Source organism: Melanotaenia boesemani, chromosome 16 (assembly GCF_017639745.1).
Source record: "Melanotaenia boesemani isolate fMelBoe1 chromosome 16, fMelBoe1.pri, whole genome shotgun sequence".
NCBI classification, from domain to species: domain Eukaryota; kingdom Metazoa; phylum Chordata; class Actinopteri; order Atheriniformes; family Melanotaeniidae; genus Melanotaenia; species Melanotaenia boesemani.
In genome coordinates, this window is record NC_055697.1 from 20,869,979 (window position 1) to 20,885,268 (window position 15,290).

General features: G+C 37.4%; 1 protein-coding gene across 1 annotated transcript; it reads left to right on the forward strand.

The window, feature by feature from the left end:
- Positions 1-2,465: 2,465 nt before the first annotated feature.
- On the forward strand, positions 2,466-5,023 carry nkx1.2la (NK1 transcription factor related 2-like,a). Its single transcript, XM_042011183.1, has 2 exons — positions 2,466-2,652; positions 4,033-5,023. Exons 1-2 carry the CDS (start codon positions 2,466-2,468, stop codon positions 4,644-4,646), a joined length of 801 nt encoding a protein of 266 aa, XP_041867117.1. The 3' UTR covers positions 4,647-5,023.
- The last annotated feature ends 10,267 nt before the right edge of the window (positions 5,024-15,290 follow it).

Genomic DNA, 15,290 nt, shown 5'->3' on the forward strand with positions numbered 1-15,290 from the left:
TGATCTTTTGTTTGAATATAAGTTTATGGGAAAGCTGGGGAAACAGTAGAGTTTAGGGAAAACAAAGGATGCTTTGGTCTGTCTGTTAGTAAAATTGCAACTCAAAATACCACTCCAGCCTATAGATAAATTATTAGACATTATCAGTCTTGGGGCAGCCTCCTTGTGAAGGACCGACTTCACTGGCCCTGGAGGGGGTCTTGGATGGAAGTGTGTCTCTTTGGTTCCCTGCGGTGTGTGACAGCCAGCACTTCTTTCTGAAGTCTTGCTGAGGTCCAAACAGGCTTGTAGCTGAGCCAGCTGCTGTTCCCGCTCTCAGAAATTTACCTGAGGGCCTCTTTGTCCTCAAGGCTCATCCCTTTGTCCCAGTGTCCCACACAAACAGATGTCCAGCCACTGGGCTTTCTTGTAGGAAGTTGTAAACCTCCAGTGTGCAGTGTGCTCCATTCATATGGAAGGCCCACAATAATAGCTGTGCAAGTGTTATACATATGCAAATGCTTACATGCAGACTCCCTGTAGGGGTGGCTTTGACAAATGTTTGACTATGTAACTACAGACCATGGCAGTCCACCAGACTATGACTGGGGAGCAATGAAACCTCCATGTAGCAGAGTAATCACCTTGAGATGTGTAAGTAACACAGGAAATTGTATAGGAGGCTTTTAACAGTCTGTAAACATGATTAGGTCCCCTTTGTCACCACTGTCGGGCAAAACCACAGTACAATAAAAAAGTAAAAGAAAAAGGGTGTGCCTTCTGTCTCATCCTCACACAACATAGACTTCACAGGCTAATCTGCATTAACAGATAACCTGTTTCAACTGTTTAATCCCACACAAAAATAGAACCTGAATTTAAAATACATTATTTGGAAAATAAGGGTAAACTGAAAATAATTCAAGGACTAAAAGAAGATCAAAATAAGCTTTTTTTTCTTGCAGTTACTGGCTTAGCCTCCCAGTATCCAAAATGACTGTTTGCAGCCATCAGGTTTTATCTGTATTGGACACCTGCAGAGAATATTGATCCTGCTGGTTTCACCATTTTAGCCATAGCTGGGCATTAAGCTTTAAACAACCCAGTGTCACTTTATATCGAATACTAATCAGCAAGATTTGGGAGACTGATTGATTGTAAATATAAATTAATCACATTTGTAAAGAAAATACTCAGCTGCAGCCATTCTGTATTACAATGGTTTTAAAAGTGGAACTAAATAAGTAAGGAATCCTTTTGGTTTTCCCATTCAACTCATAGTTTTTGTTTTAGCTATCTTGGGACAGTCGATACTACAGTGTAAAGATATGGAGACATTTTTATCCTCTTCAAAGCAAAAAAAAAAAAAAAAAAAAAAAAAAAATCACCTTGTTATTTTAGTCACTGGAGTCTGCTATAGAAGAATAGATTTAAATGTGAGGATGCTGAAAATATGACTCAGTTAAGATAAGACAAACCTTTCAGGGAACTAAAGGACAGTTCTGGCTTAGAACTGGTCTCACAAAATAGAATATAAACAACAGCATTGCATTGGCACTACTACACTGGATGCCCTACTCAGACGTTTTCCCAAAAATCTACTATTTCGGTTAAATAAACACCTAAACACAGCATACTAATTTTATTTATTCACTTTTTGATTTAAGCAAGGACAGAAGACGACAGGCAACGCTGTGCTTAACCATTAAAGGTAAATGTGCATAATAAATCTGTCTCAAATCATTTGGCTTAAAGAAACACAGGAGGTGTCCAAAAATTGCCTACACAGCAGCCTTTCTCTAATTATTATTCCTAAAGCATTATCGTTATGTCACCTCTTGCCTTTACAATGTGAATAGATCTTAAATACTTTCAAAGTTGCGCACGTTTTCAATTTAATTTAGGTTTAAAATGACTCCACCATGATTTCCCAGTTTTTAAAAACTACAGCGATGCTAAAGCACGTTTATGATCAGCTTAAAATTAGTTGGTTTCTAGAGAAACTTGTTTTCTGTTGCTCAAGGGACTTAACGCCCCCATCCGAATAGTAACGACTTTCCCATAGCCAAAATTTGCAGAGGCAAGACGATTTCGGATTAATCCAGTGCCATCTGTGTCCAATTTACTTTCAGGTCGTCAATTATTGAATTTAATGATATGGGTGATTATCGGCGAATGCTTTGAGACCATTAGGCGGTTGTTTGAAACACTAATAGTGTTTGTGTCACGTGGCTGCTTGAGAGAAAGGCTTTAAAGACGGGGCTCCGGTCATTTCCTTCACGCTGCAAAACAGACTGACATAGCCAGAGGGTGCGAAGCCCACACTCAGAGGGAGCTTCCCGAATCCGTTCTGATGAAGATTGAAGACAAGAAGTGGGTTGAACAACGAGAAGTTTCTCTCAGCACGCGTAATTACGCACACCGTTCTCTTTTTCTATTTTCACGGGTCTTAGTTTACGGAGGATGCTGGAACCTAAGGAGTGACAATGACGTCCAGTCATAAGATTTCTTTTTCTATTATAGACATATTGGATCCCAACAAATTCAACAGCAAAGGGGTAAACGAACTTTCCTTCATCAAGGAGACGTTTCCTGCACCAAATGCAGATGGAACAAGTTTGGAGTGGGACAGCACAGCTAATGGAGACTTTAGAGACGAGCGCACAGATGCAGGTAAAGAAAATATGTAAATTTCATAACCTTATTTTTCTTTTATAGCCTACTGCTAGTTCAAACGTTCACGTGTAATATATTCATATTTATTTGCTTGTGAAGGTCCAATTTCTTAAAAAATCAAAAACAAAACAAAAAAAAAAATAAAAAAATAAAACAAAAACATACATGCTAATAATCAAATGAGCACCCAAACACTAAATGGGTAATTTGCATTAAAAACAAAGATCGAAAAATGTTTTAGATTTTGCAATAGATTTTTTCCACTTAAATCCTAAATACCAAAAAGTGAAGCACTATATATCAGATTTATAGTCATCTCTGTATGACCTTCCATTAATTTCCAAGGCTGCGTTTCCTTTAAAGGAAACTACAAAGACTTGCTCCCAGAGCCCCAGCGTGTGATTGGCACCGGGACAGGCAGGCTATAATTGTTTAAATCGTCCCATTGAGGATGCCTCTGCGCGCTTTGATCGATATCCCATTACTGCTTCCTGCATATCTCCCTTCAGCACCTTGCAGGTACAAACCTCACACCCCATCCATGTCTGATCCTAAATATCGTTCGATTAAAACTTCCCTTTAAATAGATGACATTTATCGATCCGCCCGCAAATATGAAACTCCATTAGCACGTCATGGCTGAGGTGGCCAAGCTGGATTTAGACGGGATTTCTTTCCGCAACATGACATTTGAAGCGCTGTGTGGTTTATAAATTATTTAGGGATTAGTGACCAAGTCTCCCCCTGCTCTGAATGCTTCTTTCCGCTCAATCGACCTAATCAAACACTTTACATTAGTTAACTTTAGACCCATTGCATTTTAGTATTTATGTTCTTCAAATTGAAAAATGAGACATCACTGACATAACTGAAGATAGGCCTACTTTTATCAAGGCAAGGACATTCCACAGTTTAAAAAAAACAAACAAACAAAAAACAAACAAACAAACAAACAAACAAACAAACAAACAAAAACCAAACTGATTTCCGTCTTATTAGGAGCTGTCCTTCAGCACCACGGACCAGTTTGCAGCTTTTAGGATTTTTGTCCAATTATAAAAGCACCATTGTTCATCTGCCTTTTGAAAATAAGTTATTACTTCTTTTAAATGTTAGTTAAATCTAAATCAAGAAAACTGTTTTAAGAGCGAAGCACAGGGAAGACGCGCTTCTAAAATATTCCAGTACTTTACCAATTCAACCGGAACTAAATGTGAATGGCCACTCAATGCGAATTTTCCTTTTTAATTAGTTTAGTTATCTAAAACGTTTGGCTGTAAATTGAATAATACGACATAAACTGAGTAATTCACGTAGTCCATTAAAACTGGGCGCATGAGCTGAGAAAGTGGGTTGAATTTCTTTTTGTATTTGCAGGAGAGGAGACAGGAGATGAAGAATCTACACTCTTTAGACATCCTTCAGTTGTTACTGACCCCCTTCTCATTTCCTCTCCGGCTCGCACAGAGTCCAGTCTGTCCGGCGAGCAGGACCTCGAAGACAGGAAACCCGAAGTCACCCCGCGGGACCCCTCTCCGCAGAAGCGGCGACGCCCGGACCAGACCTGCGCCAAACCAAGGCGCGCCAGAACAGCGTTCACATACGAACAACTAGTGGCTCTGGAAAACAAATTCCGTGCTACTCGATATTTGTCAGTCTGCGAGAGACTAAATCTAGCCCTGTCCTTAAGTTTGACCGAAACCCAGGTGAAAATCTGGTTCCAGAACAGGAGGACCAAGTGGAAAAAACAGAATCCCGGGGCGGAAAGCACTCTGCAGCCCGGGTCTAACTCTCTGGTCAATGTCAGTCCAAACTCAGCAACATGTATCTCAAATTCCGGCAGCTTCCACCAAACTTTCTCCAACTTCAGTTCTGGGAGTGTGATTTTTCACACAGGCGGTGGTGTTCCGCTCTCATCCACTGGAGGGCTCCTACATCCCTTCATGCCTAGTGGATTCGTACAGCCTACATATTTTAATCCACATTTATAAAATAAACCAAGATTGATACTCTTGGATATTTAGACTTTGGACAAATTTCCTTTTTTTTTTTTTTAAACAAAAACTTTTCGAACAAATTTACTTGTGAGTGCTGAAATTGTAAAACTCATAATAATTGATCCTTTTTCTTGACTTTTCTATTGTCCACCTGACTACAGGGAATTTAAACATATAGCAAAGCCCAAGAAAGCTTTTGACTGTCCTCTGCTTATCATGAAACAATACAGGTCAAATAAATGACCTGTTTATGAGATTATTTGCCAAACAATAACTTTCCTCAGCTCTGTCATAATAAGACTGTCATCGTTTGTGCTTCACATCTCTTCATTGTTTAGATTAGATGGCTCATATGTCAGTGTTTTGTCTTGCAGGTGAAAGTGTGGCATCTTTTTTTAGAACTGCCTACATCTGACAGAATCCAACATCTTATATCTGTTGTCATGTAAACAACATTATCAGTGTAACTTCATTAAAACAACATAAAACATGTTATGGTGTGTTTCGTTTGTCCAGTGTCACAAAATGAGAGTATTTCAGAGGCATGACATTCAGCCAGCCCTGCAATGGACTGGTGACCTGTCCAGGGTGTACCCTGCCTCTCACCTGCTAAATGCTGGTCTAGGCTCCAGCTTCCCTGTGACCCTTAATAGACGAAGTGGTATAGATAATGGGTGGATGGATACTTAGCAACCACTTTAATGTTAATTTTGCCAAAGTAACAAGTGATTTACCAAAGGTTTATCCACGATCATGATAAGTAACTGTAAACAACCTGTATTATTTAAATGTCCCCAAATTCAAGCAGGTCAGCTTTAAAACATCAAGAATTCTGTTAAGAAAGCAAATAATTTACTCAAGTGTGAATTTACAAGGACGTTATATGAGTATATTGTGTATTATTCCAAGTTAATGTATCAATGTTAAAAGGACATGAATAAACTTTGGTTACGATTTTAAATAAGTATTTATGATTGGATGTAACTGACCATTCTTTTCAGTGAAGGCTTATTCGAAAGCAGGAAACCATGCCCATATATGTTATCATGTACTAATGTTCATAAGATATAAAAGTGAGAAATCAAATATTTCCATATTAATTCATGTTTATGCTGTATTTAAATTTTACGTGAAAAAAACATTAGTAAATACATTCATATGCCCTTAATACCTGAATTTAACACAATCACTTTATTTAAGGACAACAGTGCAGTTGTACTAAGCAAAAAACTTAATTACAAAACATTTATATGAGGACTTCAGTAATACATACAATTTCAGCTTTCACCATGTAGCCTGTTTTATATTTCATCTGCCTTTATGGTGATGTTTACAGTAATCAGCTGCTTGAAAATGTAAAGTTAAAGGAACAAGATGTGATAAAAATGGGACACAGAGAACAATTTGGCATTTTCTAAATTATGAGTAGCTATTTGGATATTACTGGGCGTTGTTTTATCCCACACATAACATATATTTTAGTAGCCTATTCAAACCCTTTTTTCATTTTGTTATGCTTAACCAAAAGCTGACATCCATTGTCTATACTTAGGTGAATGCATGTTCACGGGGAGGATGGAGCCTATTCCAGCTACTGCTAGGTGAGAGGCAGGGCATACCAGCTCGCCAGTCCATCACAGGGCCACTGACAGAGAAGTGTAAAAGTGAAACTCTTCGGAACAATATTGGGTTAAATGGGACTTTGTTTTTATTCAGTGACAGTTCCTTGTGCAACACATTCTCATTAGCACCCTGCCTCATGACACTACTTGCAAACTTCTTGTTATGTCATATTGGTGCAAATTGTGGTGAAAATGTATGGTCTATCCATTCCTAACCCATAATAAGCATTGTATGTTGTGCAATCTCACATTTAAGAAACTGCAAAATATAAGCATGTTACAATTTGCAAAAGAAGCTTTTGGCATGTTAATTTTTGAACACCTAAAAAAGGTGGTCATTTCACCATTTTCTAACACAGCATATAATGCTAAACTTAGGCCATGTTCAAAGTTGAAGGTCAAAAATAGGTGCGTCAGAAGCGCCTGAATGCTCACCTTTTCCACATCAAAATCTAAGCTAGAAGTTCTGACCTCTTACAGTATCTGTACTGATGTGACTGCCTGAAAACTGCCAACAACACCCTCCCATCCTGCAGCTGCAAGCCTGGCCCACATTTATGAATCGCGATTGTTTCCGTGCATGATGAAACTTTTTAAATGATTTAAGCAGAGCTAGTCTCCCATGTCATAATCATCTGTCAGGATGTCTTGCAGTGGAAAAAAGGTGCACAATTTTTCCAGCCTTACAGCTGTTTAAAGCTTAAATTTCTACACAGGAACAGAACATACAAACATCACCTGATTATTTTTTTTCTCCATGATTACAGGTATATAAACGTATTTATCAGAGAAGTGACAGCACCTTTTGCTCTGACACCTAATTTCTTTCTTCAACTCAACCAACAAATATGGGTTGGAATAAAAAATGCTAACACTGTTGAAAAAGGGCAACAATTTTAACAGAATATTAGGATTAATAATCAAAATGTGACTTCTGCACTGCTATAAAATATAATCCACTAATGTTTCTTTCATTGTTGATTGTTGATAGATGTTGAAGTAGGACTAAATTTTACTTACAGCATACAACCACACAGTGTCACCATTTCTTTTCTCACTTTCCACATAATCTTATTTTGTATGCAGACATGCAGGTTTAATTGTGCTAATCAGTGACAGAAAAAATATTTGACTTAGGATTAATCAGTTTTATTTCCTCAATTTTTTTTTAATTGTTTTTCAGTTATGCTAGCAATTATACATGACATAAAATTTAAGTTCCAGAGTTATTCTTCAATTTATTATTATTATTTATTTAAAAATGTGATTATTTCCATTGATTTGCATTGAACAAATTTTCAGTTATTACCTGTAGCCCTTTATCCTTGTATTATGACCAAATCTGGTATAGTCTTAGTTTTAGATTGGTTGGGTACCAATGCAGCAATATTAATTTAATTCCAGTGGAATGTTAATTAATAAGATGATCCTGATTTTAACATTAAAAAATGTATTATTTTTCTACATTCCCAAATACAATGTATGTCTGCATTAGCCAGTTATATTGTAGCAGTTTTAATCTAGTCTTAGGAGTTAGTCTGAAAGTTTTTGCTATTTGATTTCCATTTATCTTCGGTGATAGTTTCTTTTAAATCTGTGCACCATGTTTGGAGTCTGCTTTAATCAGTTTTATGTGCAAAGTCACTGGCTAATTAAAAAATAAAAAATAAAATGTATAATTGTTTTAGTCATCCTTGTTAGTTTATATCTAATTTTAGTTGTTAGTAGGCCTTGCTTTATCTCAGTGATGTTCTTTCCTTTATGAGATTTTAACTACTCCTTACCTTGTTAGCAGTAAATCAACAAAACATATATTATGATGGAGAAAGGAAGGCATGATAATACCTTCCCACATAAGACATGCAAATCACTACAGTACAACACCTATATATATATATATATATATATATATATATATATATAGTATTTAGGTAGCAAGTAAGTGCAGTCCATCAGCAGAGGGGAAAGAGCTTTAACCCCGATGTCAGCCATTGTCATTAGCTTTCATCTTTCAAGAGTGTGTTGTGCTTTCACTTCTTTGATCCACAATACACTGACTGAGTAAGGAACTTCTGCCAATGTAGTATCTGCAGATGGTGTGTGCTGCTTGTAGGAAGGGAAGGCAGTGGATGGAAGGCAATTTTCTCCTGACACCAGCCTGATAGTTAGGAAACTGACAAGCATCCTTAAATCCTTAGATGGAGTTTTCTTATATTTGTCAAAACCTGGACAATGTCAGCCTGTCACTAAGATGCTGGTGATAATAGAGCTGCATTTTTCTCTTCCTGTTTTTCCCCCATATATGCTGTACAGATATCTATCTATCTATCTATCTATCTATCTATCTATCTATCTATCTATCTATCTATCTATCTATCTATCTATCTATCTATCTATCTATCTATCTATCTATCTATCTATCTATCTATCTATCTATCTATCTATCTATCTATCTATCTATCTATCTATCTATCTATCTACATTGTGTGTATATATATATATATATATATATATATATATATATATATATATATATATATACCCTTTGGTCCTTTGGTTCATATATTTTTCATCCAAATAATGCCTGGCATGCAGCTGAAGAATTTGACAGTTTTGATCAATACCCTGGGAAATCCAGCATAAGGAAACCATCCCATATTTTGGCTTCAGGCAACTGTTACATGACAATGTGATGAATAATTTTGCAAGGCATTTAAGGGGGTCATTTAGGTCTTGGCAAAGAGGGCACTTGTTTAAAATTCATGTAGTAGAGAGTGTACTGGGACAAGGTCAGTAATCGTGCTGTAGGCCTGTGTGTATGTGTGTGCATTTGGGTGTACGCGCAAGGTGGAATGGGAAGAAAATTCCATCTACAGCCCCTGTTCTCTGTCCTTATCCTTTGCAGAGAAATGAGTAGGAGGCTTGAATAAATAAAAAAGTAGTGGAGGATTTCCCGGAATGTGTGCATGCTATCTTCAGCTGTGGAGGACTACAGGGACCAGCATCCTCTCAACTGAGGTGTGCAGGTCAGTGGGGAAGACAGAATGGTACAGACAGGAAGTGAAAAAACTGTAGGAAGATGATACACTAGAGATTTAGGAGCAGAATACAGGGGGAGTGCATTGTAATCATACCACATTATACACCAGGTTAACCAGGTTTTGATTTCCTATACTTTATGTAACAGTGAGGTTTTGACTATGGCAACAAAATATCATGCTATGTCATACTGTTGTCACACTGGGTGCAGTGTGAGCTGGGCAGCAGCCAGAGGCGGGTACCCTGGCGGTTTGATTCTCGGCTGCAGAAGCTAGCTCTAGGGATGTAGAACATCACCTCTCTGGCGGGGAATGAGCCTGAGCTGGTGCACCAGGTTGAGCAGTTCTGGCTAGATATAGTTGGACTCACCTCGACACACGGCTTGGGCTCTGGAACCACTGTCCTCGAGAAGGGCTGGACCCTCTTTCCATTCTGGAGGTGGGCATACTCATTGCCCCCCAATATGGCGCCTGTACATTGGGGTTTACCCAGGTGGACATGAGGGTAGCATAACACATAACATGGGGAGGAGAACCTGTGGAAGACAGGCTGGAGGGACTACATCTCTCGGCTCGCCTGGAAATGTCTTGGGATCCCCCCCAGAGGACCTAGTGAATTTGCTTGGGGAGAAGGAAGTCTGGGCTTCCCTGCTTAGACAGCTGCCCTGTGACACAACCCCTGGTAAGCGGTAGAAAATGGATGAATGGATGGATAAATAAATAATTAAATAAGCGAATCAGCAAAGGGACATCTTTACCAAAGTGTTTCATTTTCTGCATCATTTCTACTTACAACACTATAAGCTTTTGTAAATAGAAAAGAATCACAATTGCTTAAAACAGAAATGTAGTTTGCTTGATTGGCATATATTTTCAGTTGCTCACTTATCAATAATTTTTTGTGTGACAGTCCACAGAAAAAAACTAACTGATTGAAGACTGACAATGTTATTGTTATGTACTGAACTCATTAACTAACCTATTGTGCCAGCTGTGTGATTACCTGTCTTTTTTGTTGTTGTTTGTTTTACATTTAAAACAGGGCAGAAAGTTTATACTTGAGTCACGAGTTCCAGAAACTTGACATATTATATAAAATTCTTGGACATTCTTAGTGGACTCAAAAATCTTCCTCAGTAGACAGATTTCATTTGGTTGTCATAGAAACACCTAATTTGTTATCCTAACCTTGACAATAATACTCGAACAAACTACATATGCAAAACAAGACTGATAAAAATGCATATTTAACGGTTATTTAACATAACTTTGTAATTACCCATAATGAATGAGGCAACATTATAATTATGTATCTGCAAACAAGAGAGCGTCTTTTTATAGAAAATGGAGGATTCAGTAAGAATGGTTTGTGAGCTACTGTGACAACAGTTCAGATATTAGCACCTACGCTAGGGCTGCATATTTAAGACTCAGCTTCTTTCCCCACATACAGTATGTGGGCTGCAATATCCTGCTTTGAGTACTCTGATAATATTTAAATAGCACAGATTTCTCTCTTTCATATCACGCAAATTATTGTGGGCAAGTCAAAACAGCAGACAGGTATTGGAAAAGTTTAAAATTAACATAATAAATCATCATGAGGTCTTTTTTGTATCATGGAACAGTGTCCAAATTGAAATATCCCTGAATCATTGAGAAAATTTAGTTCTAAGCTAAGACTGTTACTATATAGTATAACTGCAACAAGGTGCCTATTAGATCTGGTACATTTGTATACATATTACAAACTTAATTCTCTTTATGAATCAGGGGTGTAAAACAATGTCAACATTTTAGGAGGCCATGAAAATGAATGAAATGAAAATGCGCTCAAGGCTTTGCAGACAGCATGTTGATGTTCTTCAATATGACATTGTGCAGTCTGTTTTTTAAAAAACAGCATTGCTTTACAACTTTGCATGCTTTTCTTCCACAGGCTTACAGAAAGTTTGCATCATGATTGTAATACAATTCATAAACTTGTCCTTGAATCCACAACAAAAGCCACCCAGACTTCACACATCTACTGTGTATGAAAGGTAGAGAATGCCAAATACTTCACAATCCAAATGCTCTGTTCTGTTTGCCTGCAGTCTGTCATCTTTTAAACTGTCGTCTCCAGCTGCTAGCAGTCATTAGGGAAACATGTAATGAAATAAACTCTCCAAATATCTTTTCCCTATTCATAATTAAATAAAAAGTTTCCCTTCATTGCAATACATTTTATTTTTGCCTCAATTTTATCTTGAGGGAATTGAGTGTGTGAGTATTTTGTCTCAATTAGTCAGGCTTTGCCTCGTTTATCAATTTGTTTCTTCTATGATAAACAATATGGTGATGATAAAGCAAGGCAGAAAATTCAAAGTGGCAAAATAATTGAAGAAGCCCAAGTGGGCAAGAGCAAGAGTAAATATTACTTAGAGGGAGGCTTGAGTTCTACAGTAATCTTGGTTCATGGGGAAATGCTTGGACAACTTCCCAGTCAGGGTTTTACTCAAGAAAGTCTGGAAATACATGCTCGGCATGTGAATGATTAATCTCTGACAGGCCATACTGTTTAAGCTCATCAGATCCATCTTTTACAAATCTTTCGCCTTCATGCGGTTTTAATCTTTTCTCACAAGACATCGCAGACATGATTACATGAGCACTGGCATGGGAATTGAGCAGCAAATAAAGGCAGATTTTCCAAGGAAGTTGCTTGAGTGAGTAAAATGATGGGGGAATCCTAGATCCTTGAGTCAACTAGCTAAAGCTGTCCATCAGGTAAAGCATTCAATGTTTAATGATTCTCCTTTCCACAATCAGCTTGGATTATTATATACTTAAATCCTTTGTTGAACCCACTGTAAAACAAGGAGTAGTTTTGTGAGGTGTTTTATTTTACAACTTGTATATTGGTTTTCAGTGAGAATAAATCAGATGACTGCTGAACCCATATTTTGATATTAATACCCCCTGTGATCAAAACAGTGGAACAACACTCTTTGGTGGCTAATTGGCTAAACTTCCTATCACCAGCTATCTCTGCTTAACATTCATTTAATTTCCTCTGCAGCTTTACCAGATGTGTTGTATCACACATCTGATGCATTCAAAGGTCAGCAGTGCTAATAGCACAGAGGAGGACAGAGAGTTGCTAATTACAGTCTGTCTCAGAGTCAAAGACCTTATTGCTGGAAGAGAGCCTGTCCTCTCACACACAAACACAATTATACTCACCCACATACAGCCCTGAGATAATCATTAGAGGACAGTATACTGAAACAGCTAATAAAGAATGTTCAGCTGTTAGGTTTGGAAAAACTTACAAAGCACCAGGCCTTGATAATAAGCATCTTTTTTACTGATGAAGTCTGAGGGACTACGTGCCAGATAGTAGAAACTCCAAGGTGAACTTACATTAATACATTTGATGCATTAACTTAATATTGGATGGGAAGTGTATTTGCAGAGAAAAAGTTGGCTTAATAAGCTTGGCTTCACTTCAGGAATCTCCAACAACAGCATGAAAAATCTTACCTTGAGGAGTACTGCTGCATCTTTTTTTAATAAAGTGTCAGATTTGCAAACATGACAAGAAGCTTTTAAGATCTGTGTTGTCTGTTTGTTGTGTAATTTGGCAATTTCTGTAATGTAAGATGGTACTTATAAAATTAAAGTACATTAATTATCACTACATTTTAAAAGCAGAAGATCATAAAGTTGGAACTTTTAGAAGGAAGAAGCAGTGTTTCACATATACAAAATAAAGAGCTATATATGAATTCTAAAGGTATACAGACAAGGTAAAATGAAAAAAAGTAAAGGGGGTAAAGTCACTTGTGAGCAAAAAATTTGCTAAGTTATGCACGTGACAGATATGGGCAACACATTCAACAATCTATAAATTTAGTTGTGCATGCACAGAGGTCAACAGCAAGTCCCCTATTAAGAAGGTGCAACCGAACTGGCTTTGACACAAAACAAAATACATTGCATCATCAGGTGTCAAAAGTACTCATCAACCAGATATGGCCCATTTATGTTTGCACATAGTTATCTGTCTGTGTTGCTGTAGCTTTCTTGCAACGCATATTTAGTTCATTTTCAGTACAGAGATGATATCATATGTACCAGCTTGGTACCTGATTTTCAGATAGCTCAAACTGGGAGGCGTTAAAAAGAACAGAATTCAGAGGGTGCATGAAGGGTCAAAAACCTTAAATAACAAAGAAGCAGAGGTAAAGAGTGTACATATTTATACGAAAGATTGTAAAATTATACACATTGGTCTACAATATCAAAATAAAGGCTGAAACTGGTAAAAATAGGAACACTTTTGTTCATCAAGCAACTACTTTTAGCTACTGATGACAATCCTCCGTTGTTGTAACAAATTTGATGCTCATGATGTGGCAATGTTGCCACTCCTGACTAATAGAAAAACACAGACTCAGGGTATAAAAGGGTTGATAAGGGACGTTAAGCCCCTGTCATTCAACCTCAAGTGAGATTACTAATACAAATCTTGTTATACATAATCTTTCCCACCATCCTTTCACTTTTCTTCTTCCACTCACTTATGATTGCTTGTTTTCTACTTCATGTCCACCGCCTAATAGTTATGATGAGGATTAAAAAAAATTACATGTTTGGGCTGTGAATGCACTGCTTGGTTTTGGGGGGTGGGTAGGTGGTTGGTAGGGAAGTTTGGATGCCTGCAGGCACGTCCTTGTCTCTAGGGTGCCTGGACTTGGCATCCAGAAGAGCACTGACTTGTGGTGGTTTTGCTTGGAGTGGTCTGGTCCTGTTGGATGCAGCCTGCACCTTGGCACTCTGTGCCAATGTAACTAAGCTGTAACTAAGAAATATTTTATGGTTTTGGTTAAAATACACTCTTTGACAGTGTTAGAAGAGATACATCTCTCTTCAGCAACAAGCTTTTCCTCTACTCCCTGCATTAGCATGGGGGTGAGATCAAATATAATAATGTTATAGTGGGGTATGTAAATGTTAAAATGTAATGCCAAGGAGCTGTGACCAAATATCTGTAGTTTGGATTAAGAGAGGACTCATTTGTTGACACTTGACAAACAGCAAAATATCCATTTTCCTTTAATGTAATTATTTAGGTGGATTATTTTGTCCCTACATACCAAAATCATAATTTCTACTGTAAGGGAAAATATTTCATATTAACTGTATTTGCCAAGACTGATAACAACAGTGATGCATTTAAAATGATCAAAACGGAGTCATCGACATATCAAACTGCAAAATTCTATTCATACACACAGCTTGTGCATTCCCATGAGATGTGAACAATCACAATCAGTTTAATAGAAATTAAGAGCAATTAGACTCATGGTCTCATGCATATGCATATGCTCTGAAAGGGAGGCAATTTATTCAAATGTGACTTTATCTTCATTTAGCAGCATCAGTTTCCCAAAGCCAGCTCTTTCAGCTGTCAGAAATGAACCATCTTGCCTCTTTAAAGTTACAACCAATGGGAGCTCCAAGGATGAGCATCATGACAGCCCTCAACATTTCATTTTACCTCTAATTTTGTTCTGTTTATTCCCTGCAAGAAACAGATGTCATGATGAATGGCGAGGCAGCCTGCTCTTGACAAGAGAAATGATTTCTTTGCTGTAAAACAAGTCAAGGGCTTGAGAGGGCACATTCTTTTGTGATGTGCACTGAAAGGTCTTCATTATGTCATGATAGTGTGTTTTTTACAGTCACCCATCTGTGATGAAAAAACAAAGTGCTTTTATTCCAAAGAGCTTTGAGTCTTTGATCTCTAGACAACAATATTGCGGCATTGCATGGCACATATGATCATTGCATCAAAGCTCTCAACAGATCAAACAGGTTAGAGGAGATTTATAATATAATATTATAATAATAAACATCTTATACATGAGATTATAATATTTTCATTCTGAAGACAAGCAATGACAAGTTACATAACATTAAAATAACATATA

Excerpts from the sequence above, each read along its gene's own strand:
- nkx1.2la (XM_042011183.1), top strand. The coding sequence starts at position 2,466 with ATGACGTCCAGTCATAAGATTTCTTTTTCTATTATAGACATATTGGAT. Across the intron at positions 2,653-4,032 it reads AGACGAGCGCACAGATGCAG|GAGAGGAGACAGGAGATGAA; the intron begins GTAAAGAAAATA and ends TTGTATTTGCAG.